At 37.3% G+C, this 25,539-nt stretch overlaps 1 protein-coding gene across 3 annotated transcripts; it reads right to left on the bottom strand.

Annotated features, from left to right (window-relative positions):
- Window positions 1–1,223: 1,223 nt before the first annotated feature.
- On the bottom strand, window positions 1,224–14,191 carry LOC121875608 (folliculin-like). 3 transcript variants are annotated; one of them, XM_042380191.1, is made up of 12 exons: window positions 14,113–14,191; window positions 12,354–12,563; window positions 10,716–10,832; window positions 9,066–9,185; window positions 8,685–8,794; window positions 8,022–8,133; window positions 7,057–7,141; window positions 6,137–6,310; window positions 4,809–4,948; window positions 3,654–3,992; window positions 2,505–2,642; window positions 1,224–1,656 (listed from the first exon to the last, which is right to left on the bottom strand). In XM_042380191.1, exons 2-12 carry the CDS (start codon window positions 12,516–12,518, stop codon window positions 1,324–1,326), a joined length of 1,833 nt encoding a protein of 610 aa, XP_042236125.1. In that variant the 5' UTR covers window positions 12,519–12,563; window positions 14,113–14,191; the 3' UTR covers window positions 1,224–1,323. The 3 variants fall into 3 exon arrangements, with proteins under 3 accessions (XP_042236125.1, XP_042236126.1, XP_042236124.1); XM_042380192.1 differs by lacking the exon at window positions 14,113–14,191 and adding an exon at window positions 13,581–13,793 and having other exon boundaries at window positions 4,839–4,948; XM_042380190.1 differs by lacking the exon at window positions 14,113–14,191 and adding an exon at window positions 13,581–13,789.
- Between the last annotated feature and the right edge of the window lie 11,348 nt (window positions 14,192–25,539).

Genomic DNA, 25,539 nt, shown 5'->3' on the forward strand with positions numbered 1-25,539 from the left:
TTTTTTCATGAAATGAGTACAGTGCAGTACCAAACCACAAAACTTTTTATTACTATACACACTTGCAGAGGTGCAGGGGCAGCAATATCGACAATATACCTGTACATATACCTAGATTTTCCCAAGGCTTTCAACAGCATACCCAATGAAAGGCAAAGAATTAACCTGGAAGGGTACAGGATTCGGGAAAATGTCAAAGCGGGGCACCACAGAGGAGTATATCAGGCCCTCTGTTGTTTGTTTCATAAATGACATGCCAGAAGCTATACACTCCTCTATACAAATGTTTGTGGACAATACCAAGTTATTCAGGGAAATTAACAACCAAACTGTGAAGAGCCGCAGAAAGATCTCTGCGAGCTTCAAAAGTGGTCAAAGAAATGGCTGCTAAGATTTAATGTCACGAAGTGTAAGAGGATGCATCTGGGTCATACCAAAAGTACGGAGGCATATCATGTCCCAATGGGATGAAGAAACTGTATTAATAGAGACGGAATGCGAAAAGGACCTGGGTGTGTTGACAATGAACTGAAATTCTTGGGCCATTGTGAGAAGGTGAATCAAGCAACTAAACTAATAGGTCTAACAAGAAGGTCGTTCGGATATCTAGACTGTCCGTTCCTCATAATGGTCTTCAAGTGAGAGTTGCTTCCCTGCCTGGAGTATTGTCATCCCGTCTGGTCCACGAGATATGATAAAGACTATCAGTTGATCTAAAATGTCCAAAGGAGGGCCACCAGATTGGTGCCTGCATTTCAGCACCTAAGTTTCCAGAGAGATTACAGTGCCTGTAACTGCTTAGCTTAGACAGTACTACAAACGGGCAAGGGGTGACCTAATTGAGGTATATATACATCTCAGAGGGCACTACTCAGTCGAGTGTCCATACCTGGAGCTGGAGGACACCCGCCCCACAAGGGGTCACAGCTCATGGTTGAAGAAGCCACAAGTCCAGAAAACTGTGAGGGCAAACTTTTTCGGAGTGGGAGTTGTGAACTCCTGGAAGAAACTGCTGTCAGATAGTGTTGTGGCAGCATCAAGCGTTAGCTTTTTCAAGACCAGACTTGACCAACACTGGAGCAGGTTCAGATATATTCAGGTGCCAGTGCATGCCCAGTACTTGCCAACAGTGCGAAACAGAGACGTGACCGACCGCCAAAGCGGCGAACAAGCCATTCATTGGCGAAGAGGATAAAAGTAAGTAATGAATAAAACAGCAAACAATTATAACAAATTATTCATTATATTGAAAAAATAATAAATTATTGTAAAAGGCACTTTTAACATTTTCATGAACATTTTTCCTAATGAATGATCAGCAATTTAACTTATTTCTTGCCCATAATATTTATTAAAATTCTTTGCCCAGAATTCCAATAAAGGAACATCCCACTCTGTTGACCCCAAAGCAGCTAATAACTGGTAGCGTTCATCTTGTGGAGCGGCATCTTGAGGATTCATACTCAGTCCTCCAGGAGATGAACCTCTGAGACTTGGCACTCCAGGAGATCTTGAGAGATGATTGGTTGAACTTCGTAATATGGCCACTGGTGGACTCCGGTAAACAGGCTGAGAGTGGGTTATGGGTGACGGCATTCTCTCACAGGAGCTATGACACGTTTTTATGCGATTTTGTACATGAATCCACACCTTGACCTGATGAAAAAGATGTAAATTATATAAAACCTTCCAAAACTCTAAAGGCTATAGAACAGTGGTACATTTAGATTTAAAACACATAATAAAGGGCTGATGCAATTATTACTTTCCTATTATATTGAATAAAAATTTCTAGTTATACATTTAAAATACCTATACCTTGACTCACTTTCCTAACAAAGTTTTTTCATTTATTCCAGCTAATTCTATATAATATATTTCTGAATAAATATTTGAAGTGTTAAAAGAAATAGAATTAGCTATATACTGTACTCTATAGTGGGAACTGGCTGGAGCATGATGTTACCTTCGTGTACCCTTCATGATTACGTAAGAAATTCTTAACAACTGAATGGGAAATTGGATTTGGTTCAACAACACAATATTTCCCATTTTCTTTTGAACTATTACTACTTCTATTTGTGATCCAGAATGTATTATAACTTTCTTACTCTACTTGGCACCTGTGATCTTCTGCTGTCACTTGTAATGTGTCCAGCTATGGCTTGACTGAAAAATTAAATGTCCTCCATGAAAAAGCCATGATTGAGCTATTACAGTGCAGATTCAGTATAATAATTATGTAATGTGCAAAGTCACACTTCAGCTTATTTACACTGTATGTTATCAAGTGACCGATAAAAATAACACAACATGTATTTCAACCTTTCTACTTCTGCTCATCAAAGCTGCTTCACATGACCATAATCAACAACAAATTATCAACAAAATCACTCTGACCTACAACTCTTCTATAATTTTCACTCCAAATAATTTCTTCTCCCCTTTTCTTTTTTTCATGTAATTTTTATAGAATTTTATGATTACTTTTTGATGAGTCTTACCTTATTGATCCATTCATATATAATTGTTGAAATGTAAACCATCAAAGTTGATTGTGTTAAAGTAGAATTGCCAACTGCTGACTCAATACGACTTAGAACTTGCGGAGGTCGGGCAGGCAAGGCCCCTTCTCCTGTGATCTAAAAGAACATACATATTGTATAAAGTTACATTAGAGAATTTTGAAGCTAATATGCAGTACAGAGAAGATATCGAGAAAATTACATTAAATTTCTGCTAAGGGGATAAACTAAATGGGCATAAATGAGGATATACAAAAAGGGGCAAAAATGGCAATAAACTAAAAGGGTATACTGTACTGTAAATGGCAATAAACTAAAAGGGTATACTGTACTGTAAATGGTGATAAACTAAAAGGGTATACTGTACTGTAAATGGTGATAAACTAAAAGGGTATACTGTACTGTAAATGGTGATAAACTAAAAGGGTATACTGTACTGTAAATGATGATAAACTAAAAGGGTATACTGTACTGTAAATGATGATAAACTAAAAGGGTATACTGTACTGTAAATGATAAACTAAAAGGGTATACTGTACTGTAAATGGTGATAAACTAAAAGGGTATACTGTACTGTAAATGGTGATAAACTAAAAGGGTATACTGTACTGTAAATGGTGATAAACTAAAAGGGTATACTGTACTGTAAATGGTGATAAACTAAAAGGGTATACTGTACTGTAAATGGTGATAAACTAAAAGGGTATACTGTACTGTAAATGGTGATAAACTAAAAGGGTATACTGTACTGTAAATGAGAATAAACTAAAAGTGCATAAATGATAAACTAAAAACTGCATAAACAAAGATAAACTAAAAGGGCATAAAAGTTGATAAACTAAACTGGGCATAAACAAGGCTAAACTAAATGAGCACAGACAAACTAAATCTTATCTAAAAACTAGGATAACTTGATTTGAAATGATAATGCGACTTTTTTATGGTTGGTGTCATATTTCAGATCTGGTCAGTGTTCCTGTCCTTCACTCCCAAAGGCAGCACTTGTGTAGTCAACTAAACTATATAGCAATGGTAATGTACACATCACTAGATTGAATGAGCTGTAGTTTGATTATTGCATTGTTGGGAAGTAAAACAGAAATACAATACAAAGGCCTGACATTTTACCTTGAATGTTAAGTTCTTGATGCTTTCATTAATATCTTTTGGTTCTGATGATGCTGGGTTTCTTTGTTCATCTTTTCCCACTTTCTCTGACCCTTCTTCCTTACTGGCTTTAACTTTTACGATTGATGAAGTTCTGTTCAAAATATTTGTATAACTCTTTTCATGAATATCGTTATTTTCACATTTAGAGATCACATCAATAAGGCAAAAGTTGCCATTTCCTATGATAACATGGGGTATTTTCACCAGTGAGTGAAGGCCCAAAATGTTACAAGATGCACTATCCACATAATGGGGTGAAAATCGCATTGCTTTATAGCAGTGTTTTGGAAGCAACAGCTGAAAAGAAATAAAAAAGGATTAATATTTCTTTTCATATGTATTGTATGTTATCTCTCTACATTCAACTAAATCTTCAACTATCTACCATATTCGTTCATACACAGACTCTCTCTCTCTCTCTCTCTCTCTCAACTGCTCAGGATTTCTAAGTGGTGGTACTGGGGTAGTGCTTAAATTTAAATGTAAAGTTTGGTAGACTATTACACCTTTTTTTTTTGCAGCCAAGTAAGCCAAAGATTACTTCTGCATAACTTAAAACTAATCACCTCACACAAAAAATATATACATTTTCTCAGTAAGGAAAGCCATATTTGTTACTGAAATCTCACAAGTCATAAGTACTGTACCAGTGACAGCTGATAAGTGGTGTAGCAAAGATAGATAGTCAGTCACCGAGGAATGGCTGTGTGATATACATCCAACAGTTCTGATCCGAGTCATCAAAAGTCTAGATAACTTGCTTAGCTCATATTGACAAACAAGCTGAGGTAAATATGTAACAGAGTTGGTCTGTCATATTAATATCTTCTGTAAAAATATATTTCAAATGTGACTCTGACATCCGAACTCTACACAATATACTAAATCTTTGGTATGGATGGAGGCAGTATGAGTGGCACTGCACTTGACCACCCTTCATTTTTCCAACTATATACTGTAGTCAAGTACCCATTTACAGCTGGGTGAACTAGGAGTGTCCCTGGATCAAATTAGCAACCCTGAAGACGGGAGGCAAGTGCGGTATCCATTCAGCCACCACACTCTAGAACTTAAACATAATGAGCCATTACATGAGATTAATGTAAACCCTACCTGTAATGACTGAACAATGGATGATATTACATTTGTTGATAATCCTCTAATGATGACTTGGTGACCGATCAACAAATGATGCACCATGCGATGAAAGATGGTGCCCCCGAATATGTTGTATAACTGCCGTACACTTAGACCTGAAGGATATACAGCGTGTAATAAATATTGTATAATATAAATACTGTACAGTACTTATCTTAAAAATAAACTTCAATAAGCCAGACCCTTATCTTGCCCATCTGTACATAAACAAGTTACTAGAGAAAGAATACTTAATACACAGTGGTCCCTCGGCTAACGAACAGTTCGGTCGACGAAATTGCGGTTAACGAATTACCATCCATAAGAATCTTCAATTCGGTTAACGAACAAAAATTTGATTAACGAAATCCTTACGAACATCACGTTTAGTTGTGAGCATCAGCTGATCAGCTGATGGGCTAGTCTGCCAATTCAGTAATCTGTTCTATGTTTACATTCGTTTCCAATGGAGTAAATATCAATCAAGTTGTGCTCTTTAATATTTTTGCATGTTTTATATTAAAATCATTAGTCATTTTAACATTTATTTAACATATTGATAATATATGCAGTACAGGGAACTAGTTTTTTGTGCGCCCATCAGATGCGTAAGTCAGCCACAAGGAGTCAGTTGGGCTTTGAAAACAGTGGAGTGAGCATCTATTTTGTTGGTGTCTTGAATATTTTTGCATTTTTCATTGAAATTATTGGTCATTCTGAATTTTAGTTAACATATTGATAATATATAGCGCAGTGCATTGTTGATTTAAAGAAAATAATCTTGAATTACACCTAGTTAACTTCAAATTTTATTGGTGAAATGACGGCATCAAGCATGGGTCCACTGAAAGGTGATTTCTCCTCCATCCCCACTTCCTTCTCTTCTCCCTTCTCCTCCACCCCCACTTCTAATTCCCATCATCATCATCATCTTCAACCAGGAACCTTCTACGTACACACCTCAAAGTAAGTATACTTTACTGCATTTTTTTTTACTTTGTATGTACTTTTCGGTGAGCTGGAACCAATTACCCAATATCCCATTGAAACAATGGATTCGGTTAACGAAATTTTGGGTTTACGAACGACCTTCTGGAACGAATTGTGTTCATTAACCGAGGGACCACTGTACTGTATAAGGAACTCTTATACATGCAGCAAATTTTGTGTCAAGGTTAGCTAAATTTAGCATAGTTAGTGGAATGACGTACAACACTGCCAAGTGTTGTAAACCTAACAAATGTAACCAATGGTAACGAGTATCTATCTTATCCATATGGAGTGAATCTTACTTACAAACTCACCACTGCTAAATGTTGAACCATCTGCTACATAGATATTAACTGGAGGACCTTCAACAAGTCTTTCCTGAAGCCTTAGTCCACCTGACTTCAGAATCCATGTAAACGATGAATGTATGTGCTGCCATACTTCTCCCTCTCCAACTAACTCGGCTAAAGACCTTGGTTGACCAGCCACTGAAAGAAACAGTACAGTATCTACATGAGGAAATAATCTTGTTGAAACAGTCTTGAAACCAAATTCCCAAAGTTTAGCAGTGTGACAACCCTTTCTTACAGAGGGTTACTCTAATCCAAAGTGATATTGATGGTACAAAAAGGAGACAGATCAGAGGTGCACGACTCCATTGTTAAAGATGAGGTCATCTTTTTACTGTACATCATTACAAGTGAATATGGAGGAAAGACTGGAAATAGAAACTTTGTCAATAAGATACAGTATGAAGTAGAACAAACATAAATGAAAACTTAATTTGTTTTGGATCACACAGTATGAGTCTGGTGTGCCTCTTCTGCTTAATGTTGCCAGGCATTGAGAGAAATGATGCATAAAAATAAAACTTTATCTTAGCTGGCTTACAAGTAAAGGCAATCAGTACAGCACTGATAATATACACCTTAAGTCAAACATTTTATGTAAATCACTCAGCAGATTTATGCAGGTGCTAGCAATATGCATACCAGTATGTAGTTGTATTATTACCAAATAAATTAAAAACATTTATGAGAGAGAGAATGAGAAATAAATAAAAAGTAACAATAAATACAGTACGTACCTAATTTTTTCTTTTAAATTATCTCTTTTGCAGACTAAAAGTTATGCATACCATGAGCACGCTTGCTGACAAAAGTAAACATTCAATTCTTATACCCTGTACAGTGTCTAAAAGCGTACACAAACATCAACACAACACAACACTCACCACGTTGTTTACGAACATTATCCATCATAGACGCTGCAGACCTCAATGCTCTGTGGCTTACTTTTGATTCCTCATTCTCACATACCTGCAAAATATACAACTGTCATTTATACAGTATAGGTACCCCTCGCTTTACGAACGTTCGAGATACTGTATGAAAATTTACTTTACGAATTTTCTAATTTAACACCTCTTTCTTATTTAACGGAAGCTACCATTGCTTATATGAATTTTGGTCCAAGCAAAAATTCAAATAGCACGCCCCCGGGAGTCAGCTGGGGCGGCAACATCCATCTAGCCGTCTCCCTACCAGACTGAGGTGTGAGCTAAGTTATGATTATTTTTCAATTCATAATTTTGGATACGTAAACTTAACTCTCTCTACATAATGTGCAAAAAAGTATATAACTATCATAAGGTAAAAAACATAAAGGGAATAAACATTTCTATGTGTGCGAGAGTTGAGCGGGAGGGGGAGCAGTGTGTGGGAGCCTTGTTGCTAAGGGTCGGCAGAGGCAGCATACCAGCTGGGTTGCAATGCTATGGTGAGGCTTGAGGCCAAACTGCCAGCATATATGCAAATGGTGATACTATTAAACTTTCCTTTCCCTTAATGGTTTTAACTGCAGATTATCATTAGATAGTTTTCTTTTAATGTTTTTAATGTGTTAGGGAGTAAATTACAGTAGATGGGTACTATTTTGTTAGTTATTTAGGTCTTTTTGTTATTTGTTAACCAATTTCATATTTTGGGGATAAAATACTGTATTGGGATTTTCTTGTCACCTAACAAATAGTTTTCCAGGAATCTAACCCAATCATTAAGCAAGGGATACCTGTACATACATTTAAAATAACCTCCACAATTATTAAAATATACAATGAGGAATAAAGATCCAAAGAACTAAAATATACACATCACAATATTCAAAAACTTTGCTTCTATAAAATAACTGTCTGCCTACCTTACAGGCATTCTCTTGAAGTTTGGTGATGGTTTGTCGAAGATGTCGCACTATGAATGGCCATGAGTTGAGTAATAGCATCTTGTCCTTCATAAGTACTAAGATGCTGTACCTGTAAGATGTTAAATACTTTAAGTTTTTCTGAAAAGTCTCACAAGTTTCATTATACAGGTATCACCATTTGGCCTCCCAACATCTGCTGGTGAATACAATGCTGTGTAGTGTAAATGGTAGTATATATTTATTTACCATACTGTACCTGTACAATAGTGTTTGCAAAATGAATACAGCTCTGTGTCTGACTGCAGTTAAGCCTCCCTAGCAACATTGATTTATGCCACACACGTAGTTTAGACCTGGAAACATACACCAATGCTCGGAAAAATTCCATAAATGTGTAACTTCTCTTCGGAGATAAGGATTTGTCTCAATACCCAGAAATCTCTCGAACATGGAATCATTCTGCACCAATTGTTCCAGCTGTCAGGAATATTACAGTACAGTACTGTAATTGCAAAAGAGATGTTGAAAATTTTGGATACAAGAAATTTTTGGTTAAATAAATCCGTTTATAAAACTTGTACTGTACTGTATGTACTGTAGTATCTTAATATTGACAGATACAGTATCCTATAACTCTGCAACAGACACATCCTGACTCACCATCTTTGGAATCCTCTAGCTTGAACATCTCGGAGGAAGAAGGTATGAGACAGTACATGGCCACGGGCTTCATCACCAAAGTAAATAGGTCCTTCTCGCCCAGGACACACCTATAATCACATTAGAATATCTTATCTCAAATAACCGGTCTAATTACTGAATTGTTTTATCTGGTTGTGTATCTTACTTTTCCTTAAAAGGAGACTGTTGATTACTTTTCACAATACTGTACAGTATGTTAATAATATCTAAACAATTCATTTTTCCACATGATTTGTATGCAATTAAGGATGTTGACATATGATAGCCATACAGATTGCATAAGTCTTATTGATCAGTAAGATGATCAGCAAGACACACCACCAATACAATTTGTCTTACCTCACAGCTAAGTGACCTTATGCATGCCTGACGCACAAGAACATACAATTCTGACTGTAGTGGATACTGTGAACTGATGTAACTAACTCTTGCTGAATCATCATTGCTTATGTATCCAGGCTGTAGGTGAAAAATGCAGTTATTATAGTTTTGCAAGGTCGTTTCATAACCTAAACATACGGTCATAATTACATCAACTAACAGCACGTCTCACTTTATGTTCAATAATACACCAGTAGAGTACAGTACTGTATTGTATCTCTAATCAACTTGGTAACATTATCTTTATTTAATCTAATGATGCAATTTAGTATAACATCGACATTCAAGCAGTACAATTCATTATAAAATAATTATAAAACATTTGTCATCCAGGAGTTGTCTACTTCCTGGATGTAGCTCCAGCTACTTCATCTGTTCTGATATCTTAACTTTGTCTTTACAGTATAAACATAATGACTAAATCTTGATCAAATCTGGCATAAGTTATGCCATCCTCAAAATTCTAACTTATTCAGCAGGGTTTTACAATTTAAATTTATCAGGTCACTCCCTAAAAAAAATATCTGTGGGTTAAAACTCAAACTGGCAAATCAAAAGTTCCATACTGTAACTATCACACCACCACCAGCTCAACAGTGTCTGGGGTACATCTAGAAAATAACAGCATGATGATTTATCTTTGGAGTTTGTAGCTGTTCTGTCAGCAACTGTTGGAATTCCCTATCAAATGTGGTGTCAGGTGTATAGTCTTCCATGAATGCATTTAGTGGGAAACTTGTACATATAGTTATGATTTATTTATTTATTTTTGTAGTCTGAGAATTAAATTGTCAGAATGAATTTTGTTGAAAGAAGTGGAGAAGATTTGATGGTTTCATGAACCCAAAGAAATTGTTTGGTAACTCTATGGTTGGGAGCCCTTGGTACAGAAGGTCCCCACCCCCCAACCCTTGCTGCTGGTTCTTAATTTTTTTCACCACATTCACAATACAACAGTAAGCTCCACTGAACACTCTTAACCTTGACATAAGACATTTTGTGATAACTATTTCCATAATATCTTTTTATGTTTCCCTTACTTGAGTCCTTTTGTGTTTTCCTGCTTTCTTTCTGTACAGTACAGTACAGTACTGTACTTTCCCACATGTTTATATTTTATATGTAGAGGCATCCCTTATCCTACCCACAAATTCCGTATTGTGTGTGGAAGCATGTCACAGCTATTTCTTATTGTTACTGCTTAAAAATTGTTGAAGGATCCTTCTGGAAATAAGCAGCAGACAGCTTTGTCGGCCAGCCTTGGTCAAATTTTCTTCCTGTTTACCATTGTACAAAATACTCCCACAGCCTATTTGCACAGTACAGTATACAGTGCAGTACCTATATTCATGCTGACCTATATAACTGCATTGTTTATATACTACCTATCCAATTTTTATTAACATTACAATATTATGAAGGCATCTCAATCAAATTATCATGTGTTGCAAGGGGCTTAAACACTTGCTAGAGTTGAGGAGTCTGTGTTTGAAAAATTAAAAAGATTTTAAATGCATTTACCACCTGAAGGAGGATTCCTTAAAGAGAATGAGATTTAAATAGATGTAAATTGAAACCTTTATGTGAAAAATAAAAGGAAGAATGTACCTCATTATGTGGAAATGACCGACACGCTATACATGTATCATTTGAACAAGTACTCTTCCTTTGAGTATGGCTCTGAGTGCGAATCCTTCCATATTTCCATAAGCTTCCTTCTTCTGCCTGAAACAAACAAAAAAATTGTCCTATAAGTATATTTAGACCTATATTTTAAATGTTAAATCTAAATCAATAATTCATCCATCTGCTTAAAGAATGATTCACAGTAATAGTTTACAAGTCTTAATTTCAAGTTTCATGTGCAGTAAACCTCTGCTTAAACACCCTTCTTTCATCAAGAAATCTGTATAATCTGGATCCCATCTGGTCCTTTTTTAGGGAAAGCTAGAAAACTGTAATTTTATTTTTATTTTTTGCAAAATTATCTCTGGTCTACAATGTCTGCATAATATACAGATCCTAATTATGTAATCAGAGGCCTGGTTACGGCCCACCAAATTGAATTCGGTGTGAAATTTTTCATCTGCAATGCATGAAATTGCTATACAGTTAGTGGGTTTAGCTGTGTCCTGGGGTGGTTGGACCAGTTTCAGCCACATTCTGATGAAAAAAAACCAACAACACACACACCATGATATGAACCCAATTTTCCTTTTAAAACAGTCACCATGGGTCCAGGTAAGGAAAAGGCTCACATCCTTGCCCAGTTGGGTAGAAAAGCTCCCCTGAAGGGATTCCAGAATGAGGCACAGTAACAATAAAGATGAAGAGTGTGGTCTTGCTAATTCAATTCATTATCAGAAATCATCCCCTCGGTGACCCAGAAAGACCTTCAAGGCCACTGAAATGCTTATGAGATGAAAAGTGACAATCAGACAATATCTGCAGCAGAAATGAAGAAAACCCACTACAAATTCCTTTAAGACCCTTCAGAATAAATAATTCAATACCAACTCCAAAAAGGAGCTGAAATGCCATCTCTTCATGCTGTCTAATTACCACTCCTCATGAAGCATATGCAAGAATATTCAAGAGCTGGAGTGGCCCGAGAACTCACAAAAGCTCAACCTGAGAGAGAATGCACGGAATTACATGAAACACAAGATGCCAACACAGACCACATCCTCAATACCTTACCAGTAGGAGATCAAGCAGACCTGAACAATGAATATGGTCATGATTATTTCCAAACAATTGATGAATCCATGCCAAATTAACTTCAACTGACATTAAAATTAAAGGGAAATTTATAATTTTAATTGTACTGTATTTTATTTATCCCTAACTTACTGGTATGTTTTTGTTAAAAGTCATGTAAAAAAGTTACATAGATCAATAATTTTTGAAGACATTGTACTTAGGCAGTTCATATCAACCCCACTTGGTCCACCTGAACCTACCAACATAAGGTGGAAAATATAAAAATGGTATGAATCAGTACAAATATAAATCCTGCACCAGCCAATGAATTCATTATTATAAGCGTATGCCTTGCATTTAACCTGGTGTTTATTTGTGTTCTGCACAAATCACAATCTAAAGATTACATTTCGGTATGTACTTAGATGCTGTTTGTGTATTATGTAAGCAGTGAAAAAGATGAAAGTGGGTCCTGTAGGTACAACTCCCCATTAGGGTACATCAAAAAGGCACAGAGGAAATAATAAAGTAATTTCCAATTACCTTCAGTTGTTCTTCCTCTTGTGAGTCTCTAGAATTTAAAAGTTCCAAAGCTCCTACATTTGTCAGAGCATCCAGGTCAAGAAGATCTCTAAATGCCTGTGTGCAGAAGATGACACTCGGGCCATGTAGCTCACAAAAGTGACAGATGGAGACTATGGCATTCATGAAGACTTTCAAAGTTTTGTGCTCCAAAAAATAAAGGGGTCAAACCTGGAAGAAAAGAAAAGCATGTAAAATACAGTATATACAAAGGTAGGTGAGAGGAAAAAAAGGAACATGAATTCATGCCAGAATTTCACCACTTATCAGCTTACTAGCCATCCAGGTGGTTGGTCTGCTATTTATTTTATAATAAACTTATTTGTCCAGTGTTAGTACAGGTGGAAACCAGAGTACCCGGAGGAAACCTGTGATGTTTTCCCGGGCCAGACTCAAAACCAGGACATATTGACGTAAGAAACTGTACACAATTTATTACTGTACCACCAACATCCCTCATTTGCTATTACAGCTCTATTAACTGAAAGCACATCAGCCACTTAAAGCTTCTGCTTGTAGAAACTCAACTCTACTGTTTGTCATTAAACATAAAATTCTTAAATTAAAATTGTATTCCTTTTTTTAATACATTGTGCAGTCTAAGAAAATAGTCATGTTACTCCCCACTAGCATTATGTTCCAAAACCCATGACAAAGAAAATGGGTAAAGTGACAGCGAAGCTTCTAGGTTTGAGTTTAAACAGGGGAATTTACCCAAATTCTTCATCATGGGTTTCAGAATATATAAGGCACAGTAAGTGTAATGTGACTTTTTTCTTTGTCTGCACATTACAGTGCAGTACAGTACTTGATTCTGCAAGAAATATTAATACTGTACCATAATTATATATGAAAAATTCCTTGAAATTAGTGTTAATAGCTTACAGTATTGGGTAATTATTGATGACTGACCTGCCACTGATTTTTCATAGAAAACAAATTTAAAAATGCTGCAATTTCATTGTTTTATAGTGGACACTGTCGTAGTTTTGGGAAATGTGTTAAAAATGGTTACTGTATTTCTTAATTAAACCTAACCTTAGTTGATAAGAAAAACAAGTGGCAGAAGAGTTGTTAGAAGACCTCACCAACCTAATTAAGGAAATCTACCTAACTTTACCTAACTTCCTAGCTGTGAGATTCCACCCTCCAGACTCCCCCCTGGCATATTAAACAGAAAGAACTTACTATGGTGTGGTGTAATTTTATGTTTTTTTATGGACATCATGAGACCAGCCTTCCAGTCCGTGTGTCTCGTAAACATACACTAATGACTGGCGTCAATCAGATAAGATTGGTTGTGTACTGCTGCATCACCGCCAGACAAAGTGCACGCCTAGTTGCCTTATTATCTACCAAAGGAAGTAATTTCCCCTCAAATTATCATCATATCACTCACTGATGAAAATACAGTAAGAATATAAACATCAAAACATAGAACGCGTCGGCGGGTTAGTCGTCAATGTTAGCCCAGTATTGATAGTACTAAACTGATTCATTGCCAAGCATTCTTGTATGTTCTCAGGCATCCTATATCTTCCTTGCTCCTACGCATGATTTGCATATTATTTTTCAACACATCAGCGAAGATCCCATTACGATATTTAAGGAATTATGATATTCACCTCCTGTAATATCTTTGACTACAAATTATACAGAAAACTCTTAGATATAATTTAGAATGTACAGCTCTAATGACAGCATAATATTTCTACATTACTTGAGGATGATAGTAGGAGACGTGTGCCGCGCCAAGCTTGTTGGTGAGTAATCATCAGCTGACTTTGTTTACCTTGTCTTAGACACGAGTGCCAAACGTACGAGTAAAGTTACCATGCAAGTTGTAATATATATTTTAAAATCCCTAGATCCATACGTTACGTGTATATGTATCAGATAAAAAAATATAGATATATTCTTTAATGAAATAAATATACTTTGTTTTTAGACGAAAATGGGAAACAGTATCGTTGTTATGAAATGGTTACATTTAATTTTTAAATCTCAACTTCATGCGATTATTTTAACAGGAAGATACAAAAATATGGCTGGCACTGCATCTTCACTTCCGTGGCTGTAAAATTATGGTACAATGGTACGAATATAACTGGGCGGATTAAGAAAGCCCTGATATCGAACCAAAGACCCTTAGAACATGGTGTGTGATATATCTGTTAGACTGTTACGTTTTTTTTTTTTGCGGAATCGGTTATTTTGCAAAATGACCGGCATGCATATTGGTAATTATGCAAAATAACTCACAAATAGACAAACTGATCGACCACCGTATTCTTAGCACTGCCCTAAGGCGGCTAAGGCCTCTTTGACACGAGCGTTTTTTTGCCGCACGACAATAAAAATGCTTATATGAAAGCAACAGGAAACATGAAGATAAGGACATTTCAATATAATTTTGAAAATACATTTGGGTGATATATTTGCGCTTTAGCCTAGGTGAACCAGTTAGGTGCTGTCTTATATCTTTAGTTACAAACAAAAGTCACCAAACGGACACTGAGAACCCAGCCTCGTGGTTCTTTGTGGTGAGCAGGAAATGCCGTAGCCAACAAAGGTTGGACACCGATTCGCAATCCATCCGTTCCCTACCCTTTGTCTGAGTTCATCATCTTTGTCCCATCTGTTATTGCTTCACTGTCAAATTGTATTGCTTCCTAATGTAGAGATTCTTCGTTGTGGTTGAGCTGTTATATAACGAGAAATTAAGGAAATCAATGGGGAATATTTAAGATAAGAAATATGATAGGGCCGTATCCAGGATTTCATGAAAAGTAGAAATACGAGAAGTTGTTGAACGAGCGTACAGTACGTATACTGTACCTTGGTTTGGTAAAAGAACTTGGGGGGGGGGGGGTTGCGAATTGAGGGTCCCCGTTACATAAAAATTATTAAGTGGTTCCCAACATTTAAGAATTCTGCACTTGCTAGTCCTCGTTACTTTCGACATAATCAGTGAAGAAGTGTTCTCGACTTTTTTTAGTAAATAGTAAATTTGAACGTTATAATATTCATGGAATTATTGTTCACCTATGCAGTAAATTAGTAAATCATTTGTACATCAGCTGGAAATTTAAATGTTGCGGAAAGATGCACTCGAAGCAAGCGGTATTCAGATTTGCCCCCGAGGGGGCTAGTTTCTTGGGCACCCCCTTACATCCTGTGCAAGGTGAAGCGCAGAAGCGTTTACAGCGCCCAACAGGGAAGTATGGAAAGTGCAAGCGGTATTTTGCAGAATATACATTTTCTTTTTACTTTAATGCTCTTCGCCAATGATCGAGCGGCTTGGGCGATCGGTCACGTCTCTGTAGAGCATTATTGGCAAGTACTAGACATGCACATGCTCCAGAATGTATCTGAACCTGTTCCAGTGCTGGTCAAGTCTGGTCTTGAAACAGCTCACACTCGGTGCCGTCACAATGCTCTCTGGCAGGTTCTTCTAAGAGTTAACAGTTCTCACTCTTGAAAAAGTTCGCCTTCACAGTTTTCTGGACTAGAGGCTTCTTCAACCTTGTGCTGTGACCCCTTGTGGGGCAGGCATCTTTGAACTGTTTGTCCTTATCTTCGAATGGGAAACATAACCACTTGGTTTTTAGGAAGACAAGGCTAATGCAGATTATTGTGAAGAGGCGAGTTTTTGGTCGGGCGGCAGAATTTTGTAAAAATGACCTTAAAACTATAGTTTATATTAGAAACTATAAACATGTTCTAATCTCTCACATTTTTGAGAACCATTTTATGATTATTTCTCCAAAACACGTTTTATTTAATCGGAGAATTAAAGCCGTTGTTTACTGATACCATGATCATTACTGATACCAAGGATTCTAATACTGTACAGTATCAGAATCCTTGTTGATACACACTACTTGCTGGTGCAGTAAGTGACGGTGGACCAGTTGTGGGGGAGAGCGTCCTCAAGAAAGTATTAAAATTGACGAATAAAATCCTGCAATTAGTGCATCCTTGTGCTTTTTATAGCTCAATTTATAGGCATCTACAATCATTCAAAAGGAATTTGATATAAACATTTAAAATAGCATACACATAACGTATTCTAGTATGTTTGATGCAGTGACTGCTTTTTAGCATCTTTATAAGAAACTGATCCCAAAATATATATATTTTTTCAAATTTTAGTGTATTTATTTATTAAGTATTATGGTAATTTAGAAGTTATTTTTTAATTCTAGCCATGGTAACTAATAGTCATGTATCCCAGAACATCATCAAGGCCTTAACCCTTTTATTTGGTGTTCAGCACCATAACCACAAATTAATATCCACCTTTATAATACTATAAAGAGTTGAACTTGGTAAAATTGTCTTCATATTTTATAATTTCCTTATCCCTCCACTTTTGTTTATCGTCTTTTGTAAGGGAGGGGGGAGGACTAGGCAACTAAATAAATATCCCTGGTCTTAAATTAAAAATCGTCTTAATACAATGCATAACATCTCCAGCTGACAAAGGGGACAAGCGAATTGGTTGCTAAGTCATAACATGTTTTCCTTTAGGTAACTGTCGTATCTAAAGTAGATTTGCCCAACTATTCCCGTTTTCTACTAAGCTCTCCGCATCCCACTACCTGTGCTCTCTGAACTTTGCTGGACATTATATTGATTATAGAATCATCACAGATTCGGACGCATACAATGTTAGCTTATGTCAACTGTAGGTTGTTTTTTAGTGATACATGATACAAATCTTCTGGGACTCGAAGATAAATTATCAGTCTTTATATTCTGAAACAGTACAAATGGTGATGTTCAATATCTTCGTTCGGATTATTGTGAATTCGTTTTATCGTAGGTAATTTATTGCCGTCTGACTAATACGAGTGACCTTACGAGCTCTCAGTTACTATTTTTACGAATTAAAAAAAAAACGATCTCAGTCCAGACCCAAGCCAGTACCTGAATTTTCAAAGGTTTGTGCGTTCACTTTCCCCACTAGCTAGGTGCAAGAACTAACCTAAAGGTTGGCTCAAGCTAAAACACCAAGATAACATCGAAAGCGGCATCAATAATTACTTTAAAATTCTCCATTGACAAGATAAGTTCACTTAGCACCATTTAAGGGGCAAAAGTAATTAGATTCAGAATCCAATTCATAGTTAAAATTTGTGAAACTATAGGTAGAGTATCCCCGAGTTATTAACAGGAGAAGAACCTAAAACAGGGTATAAAAAACTACTAAGTTTACTAATAGACCTTTTTTTTATGTAAAGAAAGTAAGATATAAAAGTAGAGCGTTAACCTCGACGACAGTCTACTAGGCTGTGGTGTGTTTGTAACTTAATAGGTTTAGTATGAGTAAGTGGGTAATTAATGATGCTTATCTTTATGATTTATGTATTGTTACATTGTTACATTACACATTAATATATACACGCACTCAAAAACAAGTTACATCACACACTAATATATACACTCTCTAAAACAAATATATATATATATATATATATATATATATATATATATATATATATATATATATATATATATATATATATATATATATATATTAATTAGCTATTTTGCTAAACGTATGTAAGTGTATGACACACAAGTCAAAATACAGTATAGTATATCTCAGAGAGACTTGATTAAAAAAAGTGTAGGTGGGGGTGAAGTAACAATGTAATAATGAAAGTTTCCAGTTTTATATAATTGTTGATAATATGTTTTGTCTAAACACTATACAACAATGTTATACATATAATTGCATTAACATCTCACACACACGAAAAAGAAAGAAGATACTGTATTAATGCAAACATATGATTAGATCATTAAACTTTGTTGGATAGTACACACTAACAACATACATAAAAAACTTGTTATCTTCACTATTACAATATAAACGTTATTTGGTTGCAAGAAACCTGCAAGGTTGACGAGGTTCATGTTATTAGAATTTTAGTGGTTAGTACCGAGCAGCCAAGACAGGAGACGCGGGGCCGTGGGACAGCTCTTGAGTATCATCCCTAAATATACATGGCGTGTCATAGTAAGATATTTTAGCCCCTCATGTAATGCAACACTGCAGGAGCCAAGTTGTCGTAAACACTACCTTAAAGTGAACTCTTAGCACTTCCTATGTGCTCTGAGAGGTGTTGTCCACTCAGAGTAATCGTCACTAGTATGACTGCTGTTAGGAAAGAGTGTGTGATGTGCGTGGAAATAAGCAGGTGCCAAGATGAAGTGTTGAGCGTAGCCAATGTGTCCACCCCCACGCGTGCCCCCACACGTCGCCCCCCTGCCGACGTGGTCAACCTATTTGTCAACCTTCACCACCACACAGTAGTCCTGCAGTAATTGCTCTTAAAACATTTTTATCAGCTTATCTTTTTCCTTAATAGGTTAGTAATTAAACAAAACAAAACATAAATCGACTGAAACTTAAGATCGAGGTTCGTTTTTAGCAGGGCGGACAACACACAGTAAACTTAGCGTGCTGGGATGAGAAGTTACTCACGTATATTAATTATTTCATATATTTTATTAACTACAGACAAACGCACGAAAACGAACATTTAAATATCACGTTAAGTATCGCGTGAAGATTAGCAGCTCCAGTTTATTTTACCTGATGATTAAACTTCTAAATGCTTCCTGGATGGGTTAGGTTCTTATTTTAGGTTTGCTAAGGTTCTGTGCTGTTTGGTTCTGTTCTATTAAGTTAGGTTCTGTTAGGTTATGTTCTGTTTGGTTACGTTAAGTTATCGTTAGATTAGGTTGGGTTAAGTTAGGGTGTTTAAATATCACGTGAAATAAGGTGGAGTGCTTAATCACTACGTTATCCGAAATTACTATGTATTTCTCACGAGCAGGGAAACAAGCAACTGAGACTTCCAGAAAAGTAATAAAATGGAGATAGAGAAGGGGGTGGGGAGGAAGCAAGACCAAAGAACAAAGCCTAAAAACTGTAGAAGAGAAAATATCATATTAATAAAAAAGGGGAACATAAGAGGGAGGTGATGAGGGAAAAGAATAGAGGGAGACGATAATAAGGAAAAAGAAATACTTGCACCAACAAAGAAAGAGGTGAGTGTGGAAGGGTCTAGATGGCCTACACTGTGAGGAGCGCGGCGCGATAGCAGTAAAATATGAGATGCGATAATTTTCATAATTTTCCCAGCATTGTTGACTACCCTGGGAACTCTTGGTGAGATTATCATGTTCCCTGTGGCCTTCCAGTATAGTTTTATTAACTGCATATACATTTACATTTATGTTCGTGTGTGTGCGTGTGTGTGTGTGTGTGTGTGTGTGTGTGTGTGTGTGTGTGTGTGTGAGTAAACATCTGATTTTACTAGACTTCTACATAGCCTCTTTTCGGCCAGTTCTCTGTTGCGCTGTTACCATGTATTGACAACGGTTCGTTAATGTCCCTGAAAATGTACCAATGATGATTCAGTCTTCCATTATTATTATTTGACGAGTTAACAATCTCGTATATCTGTGTTTGTATCTGCCTGTTCGTCTGTTTATCTGTCCTTGTAACACAGGGAGGCACGGATGGTGGGAAGTTCACTCTAGTACCCGAAATCAGCCAAACTGCATCTTATCGTGGGATCAAAGGCAGACCAACAACCAGTCCCTCGGCAACACCCCTGTCTCCCTGCTGCCTTGGGCCAATATTCCCCACTGCTCTTACATTATTATTATTTTTCGTTACTAGGGACGTGAGAGCGTATATTACTGGATCCCAAAATGGCATTGCATCGAGACTCTACCATTATTAGATCTTAATCCCAATTACAGGAAATAGTTAGGAAAAAATGTCTTATGCAACAGTACTGACCCCGCTCTACTATCGTAGATGGAAAGCGATAGATGATGTTGAGAAAGTGTTAAGTAAAAAAGACATTTCCCACGAGTCGCCCACTACCACAGTATTCGATATAGTTAGTAATCTTGTTTATATTACATATGTTAGGGTATGTTAGAGAAAGTTGGGTTAGATTAGATAAAGTTGGGTTTGGTAAGTTGAATTGTCAACTTTCTAAGCATCGTAAAATACCATTATCTAAATGTGGTTCGTGTTCCTTTATTACATATCACCTTTTCATTAGATTCTTGATAAATGTTTTTATCTTGTGGTGTGGGGTGGCGGTAAGTAATTAGTATCAACAACGTAGTTCATCAGCACAATCAGTAATCAGCAACAATTAATGTCCTGAACTAAAAGGAATAAATAAACGTTCTTTGACACATTTGGTTGTCCCTTACTGCTCTCTACCAATCACAGAGAAGTTTTAGAAACAGACTAAAACTTGGGAATTTTCTGTGATTATTTTCCCGTGTTTGGCTGCCTGGTTATCTATCCTGTTGACTACCCTTTTCCTGCCCTCTTATCCGCTATTGTATCCGAATTCACTCTAGCTCGTCACAAGACCTTTGACATTTACCTGTTTTTCCACATCGCCATCCACGCCATGGGAGACACGGTGCTTTTACCTGGACACACCTGTTCCTATTATTGGGTGTACCTGTCTATTATCTGGATGCACATATCTCTATTACCTGGGTGCACCTGTCCCTAATGCTGGGTACACCTGTCCCAATTACTGGGTGTGCCTGTTCTAATTACTGGGTACACCTGTCATTATTATTACTGGGTGCAGCTGCTCCTAACACCTCTCATGTTACCACAGCATCTCATGTTACCATAACAACTGACACTTTTCATGTTACCATAGCAACTAACACCTCTCATGTTACCATAGCAACTGACACGTTTCATGTTACCATAGCAACTAACACCTCTCATGTTACCATAGCAACTAACTCTTCTCATGTCAAGTCAGTTTGTGGTATTTTTAATATAGTACATACTGTACTGTATGTATACACCACCAACTCGTCTACATTTTATAATTCAGCTGAACATCTATATGTTGACAACCAGTTACCGGCACATTTACTGGAGGACTGATAGTACAAAACATAGCTGTTTATACCCACTGTTTGTCATGTGTGATACTTTGTATAAACTGAGGCATGAGTATGGAAGAAAGGAAGCATCACTTAACCTCGGTCTCAGAAGTCGTCTAACAAGCATATCACGGACTCACCCGTCAATCACCTGGCCGAGTTAGTGGAGGGTTTATTGGCCACCTGTCACCTGTACTATTTTGGGTAGACGGCTGCTGTTCCTGCCAAGCCTCGCCGGTGGGTTGACCTGTCACCCACCCGCACTCTTTGGCCCCACAATGGACAGCGCGAGATGTTTATCCCAGGATAAGCCACAACAAAACTTCACCCCTGAGGATTTTTATTTAACTCTGTGTATATGAGATGAGTCTGAAGGAGGCTGAGCACGGTGGCAGGTGGAGATGACTATTTATGACTTTTAGATTCACTTTCATTTCAGGTTTAGCTACAAAAAATAAGAAATTCGCATGGTAGAAATTACACAAAAATACAAATAAGTACAGCAATAACAATTAATTCCTGGTCATGGAAATCAGAGCAACTCAACAACAAACTGGGCGAGGTGTTTGTGTGTGTGTGGGGGGGGGGGGGGGGGGGAGGGAGTGAGTGATACATTACCACATTGGTATTTTATTGAGGTGAGCTGCCAGCCAAACAACACAAGAGCCTCACGCGTCTGCTACAAGTTTTAATCTCTTGTCTACTTCCTCCTCCTCCGCTTCAAGGTCAACACACGGACTGCCAAATTTGTTCAATGTTTTTTGTTCTGTTAATTTAAAGATGTGAGGTTTTTATTGTTTTTTTTAATCAAGTGGTTATTTAGTGATAATACATCATGTGAGAAAATAAGTGTATTACCCGATTGAAGTTTTTACCGTAATCTGTCTGTCTGTCTTTTTTTTCCATTGACATTGTTATTTGCATCGGATCTACGGCCAGCGACCTGAAATAGGTTCGGCCATGTTGTTGTATTACCTAAAAGTCAGACAATCAAATTTAAATTATAACAATCAAAATAGGTCTATCTATCTATCTATCTATTTATCTATCACCTTTACTCCTTTCCCATGCACTTATTATGTGTGGATTAAGGTAAAGGAAATCTAAAGGAGGGAAAATTGAGCAAGTAAGCGACGAGAAACAGCTGATAACAAAAACAAATATCCTCACATGTATTTCCACATATATCCTCAACCTTCATACGCAGAATACAAAGCTAATCTTATCATCCACAATGAATCCTAACACTTATGATCTTAATTCACGATGCATAGTATACGCTACATTGTCTAGTATTGCTTGTTTACCCGACCAGCTGTGTCATGACGTGCAAACAGTGGTCTTGGCGGAATTTTACCCAAAACTGCTTGTGTAGTACCCGCCTTCATTCTCTATCGTGTGTGTGTGTGTGTTGTGCAATATCTCCAACACTAAGGGTTATATTTAGCAAGTGGTTGAGGCGGGCGATACATTTTTAGCTCGGTTACAACCAGATTTACATTTAGACAACATTATGCGGCTACGTTCATCCTCCTATATGTTCAACTTGAAAGACGGAATGGCAGTAATTCCCTCATCTTGTGTTGAACTCGTGAGAGACGACCGCATTCCTATACGTACACTATCTGTTAAACTCACTAATTTTGGTATGAGTTATAACGTAGTTCCTTCTTATTTATTGATATCAAGAGTTAATCCATAACGAGAGAGACTGTTGAACTGTGTATGGAGGTGAGTTTCTCTTTTAAAGACAAGTCCGTTAATCCATTTTCTATGTTGTATCAGACTAGCTTCGGAATTTCTATCTTTCTTTCTTTCTTTCTAGGAGATGTTTTCATATGAACAGATTCTCTTGTTGTTCTGTAATATCTTAAGGGTGTTTTAGGATTGGATAAAGGGTTTCGGATTATCTTAAGAGTGTTTTAGGGTTGGATAAAGGGTGTCGGACTCTCTTAAAGGTGTTTTAAGATTGAATAAAGGGTTTCGGATTATCTTAAGAGTGTGTTAGGGTTGGATAAAGGGTTTCGGACCATTTTAAAGGTGTTTTAGGATTGGATAACCCATTGAGTGCGATAACCTTATTCCACTGAGCACAGTGATCATAACCTTTAAGTACGATGACCTTAGCCCCTTGAGTACGAGGACCGTAACCCTTAAGTATATGACCTTAATCCGCTGAGTACGATGACCTTAGCCTTTGAGTATGATGACCGTAACCCCTTGAGTACGATGACTGTATAAGGTCGTTATACTAAAGGGGTTAATGTCATCGTACGCAAGGGGGTTAAAGCGTTCGATAAAATGTTGTCCAGGTGAGAATGCATCGCGAGATAAAGATGGCGTGTTTGCGTCGGTTACACCAAAAATACTTTTCTGTGATTACGTGCGATCTTTCTTCCCCTTTTTGTCATTCAGGAAGAAGAAATGTAAGTACAGTAGTACATATACCAGGCTGTGAAAATAACGATATTCATGAAAAAAGAAATATGGAAAATGACCACACATCACCATCTTCGACTCGGATTCTGAGGTTCGTAAGATAAATTGTTGTGCATCCGATTAAATAGGCTACAATTAGTAGTTCACACAGCTAACACGGCAACATTTAGAGAAGTACTGTAATGAGGAAACGGTCTGACAGCTAACACGGAAACATTCAGAATTAACACGGACACATTCAGAATTAATACGGAAACATTCAGAATTAACACGGAAACATTCAGAATTAACACGGAAACTTTCAGAACTAACACGGAAACTTTCAGAATTAACACGGAAACGTTTAGTGACACAACAGGGAAACGTTCAAGCAACCCAACGTTAAGAGTTCACGTTCTAGCCACACACCAACCCTGCCCTTGGCCTTTCTGAAGGAGGGCCACCAACAAGCAGCTTGACGGGTTCTCTATAATCCTCACTGGCTAATACGCACAGTTTTGCACGTAATGTGAGAACGCGCTTAAGTTTATAATGGCGATGGAAGGGCAATGAGGCTGAATTTTCTTATATTCATGTACTGTACTGTATTCCTTCTCCCCATCCTCCTAATTATTCCTCTCTCCTACCCCTCCTAATCTATCCCTTCATTCTTATTCCTTAGTCCTTCCTCAACCCCTCCTCATCTCCCATTCCTTCTCTCTCTCTCTCTCTCTCTCTCTCTCTCTCTCTCTAAAATGCTCTCATTAACTTCTAGCTTTTCTCTGTCGGAGCTTTTGGTTTAGTTTATTTATAGAAACCCCTTAACTATAAAACCCCACTAAGGTGACGAAAAAGACCCATATCTAACCCTAAAACACCCTTAAGATAGCACGAAACCCTTTATCCAACCCTAAAACATCCTTAAGGTAGTACAAATCCCTTTATCCAACCCTAAAACACCTTTAAGATAACAAGAAACCCTTTATCCAACCCCAAAACACCCTTAAGATAGTACAAATTCCTTTAGCCGATCCCAAAACATCCTGAACTGCAAAATCTTTTCTCCATCCCTTATGTCCACCCCAAAACTTCCTTATAGTAAGTACTAAAACCTCTCATTAAAAACCTCACGAAATTTAAAATGGACGCGTTATCTTGCTGCCAGCTGGGAGGAAGGAAACGTGCGAATGGTTGAGAATCTAGACTTAGGCTGCTTCTTGCTCAACACTACCACACCAGCCACCCACTCACCTTACGACCAAGCCAGCCCTCACTGTGTCTTGCCTACGTGGTTGCCTAGCCTCGCTCCCTTCAATGCCAGCTCCTTCCCTCCCACACATCCTTATACCTTAAGACCAGCGCTGTCAGCCTACAATGTGTCGTTGCTTAAGCCCGCTCACTCCCTTCAACGACAGCTCTTTCCCCATCCTTGCATCCTACTCCCACACATGAGTCACATGCACAGTCACTTCTTCAGTTCAGAGGAAACATTTGACGTAGGAGCCCCTGAGCACCCAAGCCTTCAGCTAGTGATAGTGACAAGAAGACTGTAGCGTGTACTGTGATGATGATTCCGTGACCCATTTGCACAAGCCCAGTTTCAAGGGCGAGGGCACTTTTATGTAAAATTAAAATTAGTTGCCCCTTTAATTATATATATCCTATTACACATATCACTAGCAATATTTGAAATACAAATAAGTCAAACTCATAAAACGAATATATAAATAAATAAATAAATAAATATATATATATATATATATATATATAT

This window comes from Homarus americanus, unplaced genomic scaffold, assembly GCF_018991925.1.
Source record: "Homarus americanus isolate GMGI-L3 unplaced genomic scaffold, GMGI_Hamer_2.0 scaffold22250, whole genome shotgun sequence".
NCBI classification, from domain to species: Eukaryota; Metazoa; Arthropoda; class Malacostraca; order Decapoda; family Nephropidae; genus Homarus; species Homarus americanus.